Source organism: Cricetulus griseus, assembly GCF_003668045.3.
Source record: "Cricetulus griseus strain 17A/GY chromosome 1 unlocalized genomic scaffold, alternate assembly CriGri-PICRH-1.0 chr1_0, whole genome shotgun sequence".
Classification (NCBI taxonomy): Eukaryota; Metazoa; Chordata; class Mammalia; order Rodentia; family Cricetidae; genus Cricetulus; species Cricetulus griseus.
The window spans coordinates 256,792,465-256,809,536 of NW_023276806.1; the positions used below are offsets into that span (position 1 = coordinate 256,792,465).

General features: G+C 49.8%; 2 protein-coding genes across 2 annotated transcripts in view; one reads left to right on the forward strand and one right to left on the reverse strand.

Annotated features, from left to right (window-relative positions):
- The window catches only part of Guca1anb (GUCA1A neighbor), a 22,377-nt gene extending 17,208 nt beyond the window's left edge, over positions 1-5,169 (reverse strand). Inside the window, exons 1-2 of the mRNA XM_027389119.2 lie at positions 4,970-5,169; positions 1,969-2,056 (exon numbers count right to left, since the gene is read on the reverse strand). Coding sequence (XP_027244920.1) covers positions 1,969-2,056; positions 4,970-5,169 — 288 coding nt within the window. The remainder of the gene's footprint in view (positions 1-1,968; positions 2,057-4,969) is intronic.
- Positions 5,168-17,072, forward strand: part of CUNH6orf132 (chromosome unknown C6orf132 homolog) — a 29,787-nt gene continuing 17,882 nt past the window's right edge. The window contains 2 exon segments of the mRNA XM_035451993.1: positions 5,168-5,312; positions 15,162-15,268. Coding sequence (XP_035307884.1) covers positions 5,168-5,312; positions 15,162-15,268 — 252 coding nt within the window.

Sequence of the window (17,072 nt, forward strand, 5' to 3'; positions counted from 1 at the left end):
CCATGTATATCTGCACACCAGAAGAGGGCACCAGATCTCATAACGGATGGTTGTGAGCCACCATGTGGTTTCTGGGAATTGAACTCAGGACCTCTGCTAGAGCAGTCGGTGCTCTTAACCTCTGAGCCATCTCTCCAGCCCTGAGGCTAACTTTAAATGTCTTAATCATTCTCCACTTTATTTTTTGAGACAGGGTCTCTCACTGAACCTGGAACTTGCTATTTCAGCTAGACTGGCTGATTAAGAATGCAGTGGGTGTTACATATGATTGGAGCTATGGATGGTGACTCTGCCAGGCCTCATGCTGGGTCTAAGAGCCCAGAAGCAACCAGAGCAAGAGAGACCTCATGTCTCATAGGCCTCCAAGAACGTAGCCTCTGTCATGTGCCTAAGTATCTAGAACACTTGGGTGGACCATGGTGATGTCCAAGATCTAATGGGGATCCTTGTGTCCTTTCCATTTGGACAGTAGAGGAAACTATGATGTAAAGACAAAAGGTAAAGGGATGGCAGCCTTCAAGATGGCTCAGGAGGTAAAGGGACCTGCTGCCAAGCTTATGACCTAAATCCAACCCTCTGAACCTACATGGTAGAAGGAGATAAGTGACTTCTACTAGTTGCTGAGTTTCACGGGCACACTGTGCCATGCTCATGCACACACAGGCACACGAGTAAATCAACGTGGTTTAAAAAATTGCAAGGGGGTCAGTAGTTTGCTTCTTGCTCTCCCAGGGGACCATGCTGGTTCTCAGTACCCACGTCTGGTGGTTCAGAACTGCCTTTCTCTCTAGCTCCGGGGGGATCTGACACCCTCTTCTGGCTTTTATGAGCATTCATACAGGTTGTACATAAAGACAAACAAACAAACAAATAAAAATTCTAATTGAAAAAAAAGGTAAAGGGATTTTATTTTTTTCTGAGACAGGGTTTCTCTGTGTAGCTTTGGAGCCTATCCTGGCACTCGTTCTGAAGACCAGGCTGGCCTCGAACTCACAGAGATCCGCCTGCCTCTGCCTCCCGAGTGCTGGGATTAAAGGCGTGTGCCACCAACACCCAGCGAGAAAAAGGTAAAGGGATTATGGGTTACATAGCTTTATGCACTGTCCTCACTGGACTCCTTCCTGTCTCCGTGACATCTGTGTCTTCCTGCACAGGCCAACTCTGTTCTCCATTTTTAGAAACCTTCCTGAACTAGACAGCTCCTGTTGACCTCTGCTCTTGTGAACTGCTCTATGTGTTAGCAACAGCTACTGCAGTCCTGTACTTAGTCATTCACAGTAGGCCACCTCCAGTCACATAAACCTGTCTTCCTGCTGAGATCTCAAGATCCCTGTGGGATAAAAAAGCCAAAACACATCCTTACTCTCTCCGTGGCCACTTACCTACTCACTACGTGGCCACTGAGAGGTCTCCCATGAGTCCTGTGTACAAGCTTTTAAAATTGTTTTTCTGAGCCGGGCATTGTTGGTGAATGCCTTTAATCTCAGCACTTGGGAAGCAGAGGCAGGCAAATCTCTGGGAGTTTGAGGCCAGCCTGGTCTACTGAGTGAGTTCCAGGACAGGCTCCAAAGCTACAGAGAAATCTTGTCTGGAAAAAAAAAATTGTTTTTCTGGTTTTTCTTGTTGCTTCTTGTTTGTTTGTTTTGAGACCTAGCCCAGGCTGACCTTGAATTTGCAATGAAGCCAACTCCTGATCCTCCTGCCTCCACCTCTTGTATGATAGGATGATAGGCATATTTTCCCAGATGAGCTTATGTGGCACAAGGGATCAAATCCACAACCTGGGCATGGTAGGCAAGCACTCTCCCAACTGAGCTACACCCTCAGACTGTAGCTCAGGGTAGAGCCTTTTCCTAGAACATCTAGCATGTTTGAGGTCCTGGGTTCTACTCCCAACACTACCAAAAAAATTCAGTCCATTCCACCCTCCTGCCCCTGCCTTCCTCCACCCCTGCCCATCTATTTTACCTGGAAAACAACGTCCCAACAGTGGCAAGCCCTGAAGGCATGGCTCTTCTTGTCTCTTGGAGCTGAAGGGGACTTCTCAGAAATGTCACTGCCATGGAAAACAAACAAACAGGCAGGAGACGGTTAAATTGAGAGATTAAAGCGGCAGGATGAGAAATGGCAACATATGGATCTTGACTATGCCGTGGGCCAAGAACTGAAAAATAAATGACATTTGAGGGAGAAGGACAATTTTATTATAGAGTGGATGGTGAATGATAATGTGTGTGTGTGTGTGTGTGTGTGTGTGTGTGTGTGTGTGTGTGTGTGTGATGTATATGAGTACATGTGAATTCAGGTGTATGCACACTTCCGAGGGGGCAAATAGAAGCCAGGCATTAATGTCACATTTCCTCCACTATCACTGTTGACCTTATATCTGTTTGGTTTTCTTTATTTTTAAACTTATATTCATTAGCCAGATGCAGTGGTGCATGCTTTTACTACCAACACTGGGAAGGCTGAGGCAGGTAGATCTCTGTAAGTTGGAGGCCAGCCTGATCTACACAGTGACTTCCAGGACAGTCAGGGCTGCACAGTGAGACTGGGAACTAAACCCAGAACCTTGTGCTAAGCTGCATCCCTATCTTACTTTTTATTTATTTTAATATTTTGAGAGAGTCTTGCTAAGTTGCCCAAGATAGACTTGAACCATCTATGCAATTCATATAGTTCTGAATTGGGCACCCTCCTGCTTCAGTCTTATAAGTAGCAGAGATTACAAAGCTGGTCTACTAGGCTGGCTCCAGATATGGATTTTAAGGTTTTATTTTTAGGGCTGGAAAGTTAGCTCCGAGGTTAAGAGCACATGTTCTTGAAGAGGGACTCAGGTTCAATTCTTACCACCCACACAGTGGTTCACAACCATTTGTAAATCCAATCCCAGCAGATTCCATGTGCTCTTCTGACCTCCAAGAAGCATGTGGTAAACATGTAAACATGCAGGCAAAACACTCATATAATAATAAAAATTTTAAAGATTTTATTCATGCCTGGCCTGCTGATACATGCCCTTTAAATCCCAACACTCTGGAGGCAGAAGCAGGTGGATCTCTGTGAGCCCCAGGCCACCCTGGGTATCTACATAGCAAGTTCTAGGCCATCCAGAGCTACACAGTAAGACTCTGCCACCAAAACGTATTTTTAAATGTTATATGTATGAGTATTTGCCGGCATGTATGTATGTGCACCACAAGCATGCAGTGCACACGTAGACCAGAAGGGGGCATCAGATCCCCTATAACTGCAATTACAGATCATTTTCCACTGCCATGTGGGTGCTGAGACCTGAACCTAGGTCCTCTGGAAGAGCAGCTCTTCTGAGCCTTCTCCAGAACCCCAAATTTGGTTTTTAAAAATTGCACTCACAGTTGAGCATGCAGTATGCCTTTAGTTCCAGTTCCTGAGAGGACAAGGCAAACAGCTCTCTATGATTCAGAGCCTACACAGAAAGTTTCAGGTCAGCCAAAGCTACATAGTAATGTCTTGTCACAAAATAATAATACAGGCCGAGCGGTGGTGGCACACATCTTTAATCCCAGCACTCAGGAGGCTGAGGCAGGAGGATCTCAAGACCAGCCTGGTCTATAAGAGCTAGTTCCAGGATAGCTTCCAAAGCCACAGAGAAACCCTGTCTCAAACCCCCCACCCCAAATAATAATAATACAGGAAAAAAGAATCTGATGTCTACAAAATGCCAAATTTCCAATGTTATGTCATTGCACTGAGTGACTGACTGCAGTGTGGTAACCCACACAAGATCAGGCCAATGAGGTCACCAACATCCCAACAAGCAGAACTAACTAGACCCAACTGATTTAAAAAATAGAGGGCCTGATGGGGAGGAAGGCTGGGCTGGGGTTGTTGGGGGAAGAGAGCATGCATGGATATGCTCAAGATGAATTGTTTGTATGTATGGGATTGTCAAAAACTAAATAAAAGACTATTTCATTAAAACTATATTAAACGCCGTTTGGTGGCCCAAGCCTTTAATCCAGCACATGGGAGTCAGAGGAAGGATCATCTCTGTGAGCTTGAGGCCAGAGTGCTCTACATACCAAACTTCAGGACAGCAGGGCTACATAATAGAGATACCCTGCCCCCTACATATAATAAGATAATAATGTATGTATTTATTAAGATCTCTTTCTCTTTGGAGCCCTAACCATGAGGATAGTTTCTTCCTTGTGTTTTCAAGAGTGGTACAGGCATTTCTTTTCCTTCCTTCCTTCCTTCCTTCCTTCCTTCCTTCCTTCCTTCCTTCCTTCCTTCCTTCCTTCCTTCCTTCCTTCCTTCCTTCCTTTTTCTGTGTAGCTTTGCAGCCTGTCCTGGAACTAGCTCTTGGAGACCAAGCTAGCCTTGAACTCACAGAGATCAGCCTGACTCTGCCTCCCCAGTGCTGGGGAGGCGTGCACCACCACATCCCGCGGGCGGTACAGACCTTTCTTAATGATGGCTGGCCTGTGACTTCCTGTGTAGATCAGGCTGGCCTTGAATTATGCCTCTGTCTCTCAAGTGCTTTTGTTTGCTTACATTACCTTGTGGAGCCCTGCTCGCTACCTTTTTGCTATTTTACAGTAGTTGCTTGTATTCATCCAACTCTCCTGCCCACAAGTCAGAGGGGCCCACGGGATGCTAGTTCATGCTGGCTTGGCCAGGCAGGTCCCTTTTCTGGGACACAAGAACCTTTCTAAACAGCCCACCCTGATCTGCTCAGGAACAGCCCACAGAAGTTAAGGGACTAGCCTCAGGCCTTTCCTGGCCCTGGGAAAAGGTGGTGGACTGGGCGGGCCGGTGGGGAACCCGGGGCAGGGGCCTCTCTTCTCCCAGGCAGGGCGTGGGCCGGGCGAGGTCCTCAGCCCAGCGCACCGTGCCAACAATGGGCTGTTGTAGAAGGAGGCAGGAATGTGGCCCGAGGAGTTGCGCGGCGGGGCGGGGCCCGGTCCCAGCGGCAGCCTCTTACCTGTCCAGGTAGCTCGCATTTCCAGGCGAGCGGCGGCGGCGCCCGCACCACCTGTCGCGGGGTGCGCGGGCGGGGAGCGCGGCTGGGGGCCATGGCCTGGTAGTGTCCCCTGTGGAGACGCTGCGGAGTTCAATCAGGGGCAGGACAGGGCGAGGGAGGCAAGGTCCTTCCCTCGGGGACAGAGAGGCCTGCAGCAGCATGAAAAAGAGCCAGACGATGCAGGGCACCTTCAGCAAACTCTTTGGGAAGAAGCATACAAACTCTGCCGCCACGTCCCTCTACGCCACCAACCCACCCTGGATTTTCACCCAAGAGGCCCAGGAAGAGGGAACCAGGGATTTTGGTAAGTGCACCCCAGGGTAGGAGGCGGGGGACAAGTGCGAACTCCCGGTGGCGGCTCTTCTCGACCGGCTCTGGCGTCACTTGGGCGCTGGGAAGGCGGGCAGGGGCAGGGACACGTTGGAACCTGTGGACGGGCCAAGGAGATGCTAGGAAGGGGAAGGAGGGGCCGGCAGCCCGAGTCAGAGCGGTGCAGGGACCCCCTAAAGCAAGGCCGGCTAACCCCGCCGCCCTCACTTGCCATCGGCTCCCTTCCCCCTTCTCAACCTTTGGTGGGGTTTGTGTGGCTGTCTTTGCTGTGTCTCCCACCCCACTGCATATCCGCATTCTCTGAGTCAGAAGTGCTCCTGGGATGTAGGCATCTGTCTCTCACCCTTTCCGCTTCCTCTGCCCCACAGCCTGCCTCAGGTGCTCTTCTGTTTGGGTAAGAAAAGTCAGCAATGAAGCAAGTCACTGCTAACAGGTTGCCAGCCATTTGTAACACTGAATTAGTTTGGTTTGTGTTTTGTTTGGCGGGGTGGGAGTGGGGGGGGTCACAAACTCGTGCGAGGTCCACTTAGGTCTGGGTTGTCTATGGTCTCAGATTAAGGAGTCAGAGGTGGAACAGTGGAAAGCAGGGGGCCCTTGAGTCAAGGGTGGTTGCAAACTTGTGGAAACAAATTGGCTCTGCCCCAGGTCTGGCTATGTGTCACCTTATCTCTTCCTTGATCTACGGTTTGTGCACTCTTCACTGAGTAGAACCCAGGGAAATGGTGGTATTCACGTCTTGTTTTTGAGACATGATTCTGGGGTCTGCAGAGGGAGACAAAGGTGTGTCTCCCACTCCCCTAATTTATCTGTCTTCATCACCTTTATAGCTATCGTGCTGGACCACAGAAGACATTGCAACCTCATTGGTGCTATGGGTTCTTTGACACCCATAATTCTATGTTAGGGACCAGGGCAGAAACAAGATATCACCTCTCGAAGGGCGGTGGTGGTGCACGCCTTTAATCCCAGCACTCAGGAGGCAGAGGCAGGCAGATCTCTCTGAGTTCAAGGCCAGCCTGGTCTACAGAGTGAGTTCCAGAACAGCCAGGGCTACACAGAGAAACCCTGTCTCAAAAAACAATAAATATAAGGTGTCACCTTTGCCTGATCTAAAGACCTTTATCAGCAAGCAAACACAACTAGCAGCATGCCCACCTGCCCTATGGGGGCCTTTGCTGTAAGACAGTCTTTAGGTGCCTGAGGAAGAGAGAAGAGATGCCTCTAAGGGGACCTCAGGGTTATTCTGGGCAGAGCATAAGCTGCAGCAAAAGGAAATCGAGCAGAGCAAAGTGGGGTTATGTCCTAGGAACTTGCTTACTCTTATAGGCAAGCCTACTCCAAGAGTACTCTGTGAGGCCCCAACACCTTGGCTGAATGAAGACATCAATAGCAAACTGTCACCCCCCCCTTCCCTAGGTGCAAGCTCTCCTAAAATGTTTGCTGTTGACTCACCGAGCTTTTGTCTAGTGTAAGATACTATTATTGCCTTTCCAGATGAGGATACCAAGGACTAGGGAGGTTACAAAACTTGTTGAAAATCACAAGATTTAAATGGTAGAGCTGCAATTGTCCCCAAGGGTACAAACAGATGCTTTTCAGTAGAGCTGTCACAACCAAACAAGTCTGAGAATTTCTAGTACCCCAGAGTCTTGCTGGTGAGAGAGCCAACATCTGAACCCAGGTAGAGCTGGCACTCTCAGCAAGCTTGCAGACTTCACTCTGGACAAAAGGGATCTTAGGTGAATTGGACTAGAGGGTATATGCCTAAATAGCCAGCTCCCCACTTCCTCTCCAAAGAGAGTCTCAGAACAGCCTTCCCACACTCCCTCTCTGTTCTCCCTGGATGACCAGACTGTTGCTAGGGATCAGTCCTGGAGAGAGGAGAGACAGGGTATCCTGTCAGCTCTTGCCAGTCTAGGCAGGGCAGGAATCTAAGGGGCAGCTCCTCCCTGTCCCCAGGGCAGGGCCAGGCCTTCAGCTGACTCAGCTAGGCTGTGTCTGCACTGGGCTGGGGTTTCGGGGGTAGACAGCACAAACCCAGCAGGCTGGTTCGCCTGTGTTCTGGAGTGTTCCCTGGGGTGTTCACGGGCATGAGAATATCCCTCCTCCTTACTGTTCTTGGGGTTGAAGAGGGAAGCAACTGGTGCTCAGAATTCTGGGATGGATGGCAGTGGATTTGCCAGTCTATCTATCTATCTATCTATCTATCTATCTATCTATCATCCATCCATCCATCCATCCATCCATCCATCCATCCATCCCCTGTGATAGTACTAACTCCCTGGGCCTCAGTGTTTTCTGTTCAGTGGGTATGGTATTGAGGCTGCTTAGATCAGTGATTCCCAGCCTTCCTAATGCTGCCACCCTTTAATACAGTTCCTCATGTTATGGTGACCCCCAGTCATAAAATTATTTCATTGCTACTTCATAACTGTAAACATCCAATACTCAACCCTCAAAGGGATTAAGAACCACTGTTTTAGAGGGACTGCCCAAGGTCCTGTATATGGCAACCTTTGAAAACACAAAAGGAAACTGGCCTGGCACACACTTCTAATACCAGCACTCTGAGAGGCAGAGGCAGGTGGATCTCTCTAAATTTGAGGCCAGCCTGGTCTACAAAGCGAGTTCCAGGACAGTCAGAGCTGCTACACAGAGAAACCCTGTCTCAACAAACAAACAAGGACACTGCTTCAGTGAGGACATAAGTAGCTGCAAGAGACTGTTAAAGTCTAAAGTAGTTGTTGACAGCCTTTCCAGAGAGTTCTCCAGCAGTTTCTAAATCACTGTGTGTTACTCTCAGGTCATTGCAGCTTTTTGTTGATTTTGTTGAGATGGGGCCCAGGGTGGCCCTGAACTCCTGGACTCCATTGATCTTCCTGCCTCAGCCTGCTAATAGCTGGGGCCACAAGCGTGTGTGTCACTGTGCCTGGTTCATTCCCACTCTGAACTTTGCCTGTCCCTGCCTACTTCATTTCCTTGTCCTCAGATGGCTGTACTCCAAAGGAAACAGGCATGAAGAGACCACCCCGAGGTTTCAAAGGGGTGGATCATTCCAGGTCTAAAGGCCCCTGAGACTGAGGCATCTGCCTGGTTTTCAGTGTTGGGGGACAGGGGGTAGATGAAGGTTGGGGAATCAGAAATCCATGTCCAGGTATGTGAAGGAATTGAGCCTGCATGGCATGTGGTTACAGCCACGTCCCAGGTCCGGTCTGTTTGCACAAGGGTAGGCTGGGTTCGGATAAAATGCAAACAGGCATAGGTGGTGGTGGGTAAATTTTTCTAGACCATGTATCTGGCGATTACAGCCCTGCTGAATGCAATCACAGTCCTAATTAAGCCTTCTGCCTCCCAAACAAGAGCTTCAAAGGATGTGTGATTGTCTTTTAAGTCCTTGAGAAAACAGATTTGAATCTTCACAGATCTTTGTAGTCTCACTTGATAAGAGACTGGGCCACAAAAGCAGCTGCTGGAGCCGCCATGACCAAGCTGCCCAAGCTTGCTTTTGCTCCATTTCTCGGTGGTTCCTTGCCGGCTGCTGGTCCTCCCCATCCCAGCAAGCGGAAGCTGGGGACTCCGCTCAGTTTTACCAAATGAGCAAGGTCTACCCTGCCCAGCCACTGCGAACACTCATCGGATGCAGAGTCCTCAGGCCCAGGACCTGGACTAGCATTCCCTACGTGCCTCCTTCCCAGGTTCTTTGTACCAGAGGCTCTGGGAATTCTTGGGATTTCCTTCCCCTGCTGAAGCAGAGCTGTTGGCTTTCCCCTGAAGACCCCTGCAGGGCATACAGCAGGCTAGAAATAAGCGTGTGATGAACTGTGGCCAGCTCCTTATCGGCATTCCTGTGATGGCTGCTGGTTCTGGCACCCTTCTTCCTGAGGCTCCCTCCCCAGCCCCCACACACTTTGCATACCAGGCCAAACTAAAGGGTAGCAAGCCATGACCCTCCTGGATCTGAGCGCCTATGTCCAGCCAAGGCTGGGCTATCACCAGCTTGTAGAGAGCTGACTTGTGCTTTGCAGGGGTGTGAAGGAGACTTGTTTACACTCCTGTCACCTAGAGTAAACACAGCCTGGAGCTGCACTATTAGAGATGGGATGTGGCTTCCTGGTTGAGCACACGCTTGCACATACTCCCACCACACACACACACACACCAGACATATATGTTCGCGCTCTTTGTCTCTGTCACCCTCACTGTGGCCCCATTGTGTAAGTACCTCTTTTTGCTGTAGCTAACTCCAGAAATCGGGCCCCTCCTTGACCCTGTCGACAGCTACAGTCCTTAAGTTAATAATGATCATAGAATCGTAGAGGGTTTTTTTTTTCTTTCTTTCTTCTAAGGTAACAGCAATAGGGCCCCAAGCCTGACTCATGTTAGGCAAGTGCTCTACCCCTAACCTGAGTAATAGCTTCATTATCAGTCCTCATCACCCGAGCTTGTAAAACCCACCTATTCTATCAAGTCCTTGGTGCTCTGAGGGGCTGAGCATCAGACTGCAGATTTGATGGGTTTGGGATGGGAGAGGTTCAGAGTTCTAGCAAGTTCTAGGAGAGGTTACAAACCTGGTCTGAGACACATACCTTCCCTAGCGACATAAGGGCTACCTTTGCTAAATCAGTGCTTTTCAGTCCCCATGCTAGACTGGTGTCCTTTGGGCTGCTCCCCATTTTTGTGACTCCTGCTCTGTGCTCCCCTGCCCTGCCTCCCTTCCATCCCAGTTGGAACTTCAGTGTCCCCTCTGCCCTTGGACAAAGGCCTCTCACTGGTGCTTAGGTCAGGCCTGCTAGGGCTTGCTGGGACAAACTGGCCTTTTCAGGTTCCTGTCAGGTGAACCTGCTAATTAGCAAGGAAAGGCCTCATTAATGTGATTTGTGGGCTACATTCACAAGGCCACCCCTTGTTGCTGCCCTGAAAAGCAGGTGATTCTCCAGTAGTAGAAGACTGGAAGCCCCAACCTTCCCACCCCACTGTACAGGCCCCACTGTGTGTCTGCCATGTGGCAGAAGTCGGGGGTATGCTTGGGGGTTCTAAGTTACTCTGGGTCAAAGCCACAAGTCCCCTAAACTACAATCCCATTCTTCTTACGCCCCTGAAATCCAGTAGATCTATGGTCAGTGCTCTGGAGGTCATCGGGGGCTCCTGGCAATTTGGGGCTCCCTAGCCCTTTTCTTACCCCTGATGGCTCCGTTGCCATGAGCTTGGAATGCGTCCTACAATGCAGGAGTCATTATCCCCACTTTACAGCTGGGGAAACTGAGCCTGAGAAAGTGCTGGAAGTCCATAGGTATTGTCTAGAGGAACTGAGCTGTGAACCTGGGGATACCTCCTAGGACCATTTGCCTCCCTGTGGACTACACTGACTATGGACTGACCCTCAAACTCTTCATTCTTCCCCTACTATGCTGGCTATGACCAGAGGGAGCAGATTCTAGAGGCATGTTGCTTGCTGGCCCCTGAGTACTGGAGTACTGGCCCCTCTTGCTCACCAGCTGTAGTACTGTGAGCATAAAACCTCTTCCAGCTTGGGGGCGGGGCGGGGTGTGTGTGTGTGTGTGTGTGCGCGCAGAAGATGGCTCAGTGGAGAAGGTACCGCTGCGTACTTGCATTCAATCCCGAGAACCCATGTAAAGGTGCACACTGGCTCACATATGCAGAAGAACATGCACACACTAACACATTCTAAAATGTTTTGTAGAAAGTATTTCCCCTACAGGGTGTGTGAAAGCTAAGAGGAAGGCGAGAGCCTGGGGTGTGGGGCCCTATGGCTCTGGGTTTAGCTCAGTGGTAGGCAGAGTGGTTTCCTAGCAGACACAAGGCTCAGGTTCAGTTGCCTGTAGTGCAAGATACAGAATACCACCTACACCAGGCAGGGCAGCTCAGGCCAGTGAGTTCTGGGCCAGCCTGGGCTAGAGTAAGACCTTGCCTAAAGAAAAGAAGTGCCTATGTCATAGTGTATACTAAATATCAATAGCTTAATATATGTTGGTCATTTGTTTATTTACTTATTTATTGGTTAGTTTTCTTGCTTCTTTGGACAGATTAGGATTTAGAGAAAATGAGCTAAGTCACTGTCCCAGAGTGTCTCTATGCCAATGGCCATGGAGATCCATTGCCAGATTTGGGCCTGGGGAACGAAAAGCAGTTTACTAAAAGGCTTTCAACCTGAGCTCTGTGGGAAGAGACATACAGAAGATCCCATGGGCTCCTCCTCTTGGGCTGAGGGTAGGAAAAAAGGACTCAGAGTCTAAGCAGCTTGTGGTGACTCCTCAGCTTTCCCAGGTAAAACGCATACAGAGGCACATGCATGCCCCACCCCAGGCCAGAGAACCAGACATGCCTGTTATGAAGGCATCGAGCCCCAGGCCGTGTGAGACACCACACAGCTTGTGCTGGAGGCTTGTCTGGGACCCTGTAAACCCTGGCACCACTGGGCCCGTGTGGCCTTGATTCAGGCCCTTCTGATGTGGGCCTCAGTGTATCCATGTGCCAGCAGCCCTGAGCATCAGAGCTCACAATGGACCCTGGCAAGAAAGCAAGAGGCCACCTCCCTCCTGATGATGCTTACCCATGGGCACAGGTGACGTGACCCGATTCATAAAGTCCTTAAACTCTTATCAGTGATGATGGTGGTGATGCTGATGTGTGCTCGTGATTTCTTTGGGCTTTCTTTTAAAATTACTTTTGATGTGGTGGTGGTGGTGGTTTTGTGTGTGTGTGTGTGTGTGTGTGAGAGAGAGAGAGAGAGAGAGAGAGAGAGAGAGAGAGAGAGAGAGAGAGAAGAGTCTTCAGTGCAATTGTGTGAAGCAAAGAACAGTTGCAGGAGTCAGTTCTCTCCTTCCACCATGTGGGTCCCAGTGATCAATGTCAGCGAGGGTCTTTACCTGCTGGACTGTCCTCCCAGCCCTTGGTTTGTCTGTGCTCACAAGGCTCTCAGCAAACAGGACACTCCTGAGGGCCCTCTCCCCTTCCTTCTGGAAGCTTCTCACTCTGGGTGCAGGTCTTTGTCCTTTCCTGCCCTCTGAATCCCTCCTGCCTTCCCAGCACTCCCAGACCCCTTCCAGCAGGCAGACAGCCAAGAAGACAGGCCCGGCGTTCTAACTGGGCCTGTCACTGTGTGTCACGGGTCCTGTTGTCCAGCCACCTTCACCCCTTCCTTTCCTCTCTTCCCTCCTTGTCTCCCGCCTGGCCCGAAGATGGGGCTGCTTTTCAGTAAGGCCCACTTGGTGATCCGCAGAGTTCAGCTACTTTAGGAGGAAACTCCACGAGGGTGGGCTCCTGGCATTCTACAGAGTTCTGGTCCTTGACCTTGAGTCTGGGGAAAACAATTTGACCCTGAGCTCTTGAAAGACCTGGCTTATGTGGGCCACACAGTCCTCCACTGATGCTGTCCCTCACTTAGCAGGGACTGAGCCTTATTGCCTTGAGGGAGGGCCTGGAACAGGCCTGTCAGTGTAGCCACTGCTACTTTTCCTATTAGCTTTGCCCTTTTTTCTTTTAAAATTATTTTTGCTGGGCATGGTGGCGCATGCCTTTAATCCCAGCACTCAGGAGGCAGAGGCAGCTGGGTCTCTGTGAGTTCCAGGTCAGGGCTATATAAGGAGTGTCTCTCCTCTCTCTCTCTCTCTCTCTCTCTCTCTCTCTCTCTCTCTCTCTCTGTGTGTGTGTGTGTGTGTGTGTGTACACGTGCGCGCATATGCACATATATATGTATGTGCGGGTTCTGGAGATTGCATTTAGGTCGTGAACCTTAGCAGTAGGCAGTTTTACCCACTAAGCCATCTCACCAGCCCAAATTTTTGTTTTGTTTTTGGGACAAGGTCTCAGTGTAGCCCAGAAGTCACTGTATATTCTATGCTTGCCTTAAGCTCAGAGCATTCCTCTCTTTTTGGTCTCTCAAGCACCAATATTTGAGACTGTAAGATGTGAGGGCAGAGTGCTCACCCTCCTGGGTACATGTGGGTCAGGCTTGGAACCAGCTCTCTTCTGGCCATCTGTGGTTTTCAGCTTCTTCTCTGCTGCACCCTGGCCACAGTCTGTGTCCACAGTCTTCAGACTGGAGCCTGGCAACCCAGACTGGGGGATCATGTTCACTCACAATGCTCCAGGAAGCACTGAGAACTGCGCCCCACAGCAATGGTGGACACAGAGGTGCCTGTTATTTGGGCACCTTTGGGGAGGTGCAGAGTCTAGAATGTGCTCTGCCCCTCCCACTGCTGCACACCATTGTCACATCCAAAACCCAGATTCCTCTGGAGGGCTCTGGATATGGGTGGAGGGATAGATGCTTCAAGGCCCTCCCTGCTAGCCTAGTCTCTCTTAAATTACATTTAAAAAATATTTATGTGTTGGACTCAGTGATAAAGAGCACTGGCTGATCTTCCAGAAGACCTGGATTCAATTCCCAGCACCAACATGGCAGCTCACAACTGTCTATAACTCCAATCCCAGGGGACCCAACACCTCACAAAGACATACATGCAGGAAAAACACTAATGTACATAAAATAATTATTTAAAAAAATATTTATGCCAGGTTGTGTGCATGGAGTTTGCAAGAGTCAGGCCTCTCCCTCCACCATGTGGGTCCCGGGATTGAACTCAGTCAGCAGGCTTGGGAAGCAATACCTTGTACTCGGTGAGCCGCACCACCAGCCTAGCTCCTTCTGTTTTGAATGAATTGTTGGGTTTTCTTCCTGTTTCCTCCTCAAATGTGTGAGGAGAAAAGCAGTCCCTGATTTTGCATGTGACAGGCAACAGGAATCTGGTTAATTGGGGTTTATTTCTTTCAGACAGGGTATCACTATGTAGACTTGGGTGTCCTGGAACTCTGCCTGATTCTGCCTCCTGAGTGCTGAGATTAAAGTTGTGCACCATTACAACAGGCTTTATTTAATTGGGATGCTGACCTCTTTCCTCTTTGGATGGGGAGGAGAAGGTCCCTCATTTCCTGCAGTCTGTTAAATAGGACAATGGCCTTTGTGCTTATGACCCATAAAGCAGGAGGCCTGTAGATGTGACAGTATGAACCTGGGAGGAAATGCTGAATTCTTATCAACGATGTCAAAGGTCATGAGGAAGACTGGTTGAGAACAGGAACATTGCAGAGCAGGTTCTGGAGGAAAAGGAGGGTCCGTCGTGTGTCATCTTCCCTTGGGGGAGGGAACCACATTTGTTCACTCCCTCTATATACTGGCCACATCTGTACTTCAGAGCTGTTATGTAAGGTTGGCACCATCACTTCCATTCTACAGACAGGAAAACTGAGTCCCAGGGAGGTTAAACAACGTGTACAGTCAAAGGCAGAGCTGTTGGTTTTTTTGTTTTTGTTTTGTTTTTTAACCCTTGAAACAAGACAAGCACAGACCCACACTGGTGGTTTGGGGCCAGGGAGCACTTGACCTAGAGGGTACAAGAGAGGGGGTGTTGGCTACAGGGAACGCAGATAGAATCCTCTGATCTGCTTGTTCTGGATTAGAAATGCAAATACTTGAGAGAATCGAGCTTCTTTACTTCTGTGAGAGATAAGCTCTGGCCTCAGCCTAGCTCTCAGGGCAGGTGCTGTGTGAATGTGGAGGGTTAGCAGGGTATGTGGGAGGGTGTTGGGAGACTGGTGGCTGCTATGGGTCCCAAGTCCCTTCCACAGCAACCTTAGAATTCCCACCAGCACACCCCCTATCCTTGGGCTCTTACTGTGTTACAGGGGTGTTGCTGAGTCAAAGCCAGCAACCCCAAGGCCTGGTGTGCGCCCCCCCCCATCTGCAGGTGGCCCAGTCACCTTCTTTGATCCCCAGCTCACTGTCCCCCTCTCTGTCCTTTAGATGGGATCTATTATGGAGACAGTCGGTTCAACACTGTGAGTGAATCCGGAACAGCCACGCTGAAAGCCCGGCCGAGAGTCCGGCCCCTTCTGACCTTCCTTCCCTTGGTGAGTGCGTTCAGTGCCCAGGCCTGAGCTCCCAAGTCCACTCAGGGTGGGCACCTCGCCTGCCACAGATGTCAGCCTCATCCTGTCTCCCGGCTTCCTTCCTGATGCCAACCCAGGGAGGCTGCTGGGAGGAGGCAAGGTTGAGCCTCAGGAAGCCTGGGACTAGGGAGAGGCACCTAGTGGTGAGCAATAACTCTGTGCACAGCGGGATGGCTGTTGGCTTCCTGCCAGAGCCTGGGTGCAGAGGTGGCGTAGTTGGCACTGCTGCTTTCTGTGCCCACTGTAGGAGATACCACCTATTAGAATGTCAGCCAGCCAGAGGCAGCCAGTGTATTTACAATGGGTAGTCAAGAAGGGCTTCCTGGAAGAGGTGTCATCTGAACTCCCTCATCTGACAGAGTAGTGACACTTGGGAGAAGGGCATTCAAGAGATTTGTTTGTGTGTATGAAACTACAGGAAACTGAAAACTCTCATCTTTTGTTCCAAGATAGGATCTTGCTAGGCCCGGCTATCCAGAAACTCGCTATTTAGATCTTTAATGACTTTCCTGCCTCTGTCTCCCAGGTGCTGGAATTACAATTTGCCCAGCAAAACACAGTGCATATTGTGTGTGCATATATACACATATGTGTACATGTATATATGTATTTATTTTTATTTGTATGGGTGTTTTGCCATTATGTACGTCTGCATACCAGAGGCCAGAAGAGGGTGTCGGAACCTTTAGCGGTGGCGTTACAGGCACTTGTGAGAGGCCATGTGGATGCTGGGAATCAAGCTGGGTCCTCTTGGAGAGCTGTGAACCATCGCTCCAGGCCCCAAACTGACAGCTCAAAGGCCAGAGTTGGGATTTTGCTCTTTGATAAATAAAAGAAACCCCAAAGAACTACTCAGGAAGCCGGGCGGTGGTGGCTCACACCTTTAATCCCAGCACTTGGGAGGCAGAGGCAGGCGGATCTCTGTGAGTTCGAGTCCAGCCTGGTCTACAAGAGCTAGTTCCAGGACAGCCTCCAAAGCCACAGGGAAACCCTGTCTCGAAAAACCAAAACAAAAAACAAACAAACAAAAGTGATCTCTGAGGCTGGGCTGTAGTTCAGTTGGCAAAATGCTGGCATGAGGCCCTGGATTCAGTCCCCAGCATTACAAAAAACAAAAACAAACAAACAAAATACCCAGGACTGTTTGAGCCCATCTGTGATCGCTGTACTTGGGAAATAGAGGAAGAAAGTTGAGAAGTTAAAGGTCATCTTTAACTGTATAAGGAGTTTGAGGCTAGCCTGGGCTACATGAGACCTTGCCCCTCCCAAAAAAAAACAACAAAAGCATCCTACAGACAGACACAGAATTGTCCCTGCAAACAATAAGAAAAAGCACAACAAAAACAGGACTGTTCCAGGACTGCCAAGGCTATACAAAGAAACATTGTTTCGAAAAACCAAAAGGAAGGCCCGGTGGTAGTTGCACACCCCTTTAATCCCAGCACTTGGGAGGCCAAGACAGGTGGGTCTCTACTAGTTCCAAACCAGCCAGGACTACATAGTGAGATGCTGTCTCAAAACATAGTGAGATTGGGTCTCAAAACAAACAAACCGACCCATCAAGATTAATGCTAAAAGCCTAGCAGTGGTGGTGCACACCTTTAATCCCAACACTCCGGAGGCAGAGGCAGGTGGATCTCTATGAGTTCGGGGCCAGCCTGGTCTACATAGTGAGTTCCAGGACAGGATCCAAAGCTACATAGAGAAACCCTGTCTTGAAAAATCAAAGGGAAAAACCAAAACAACCAAAATCCTGGCCACATGA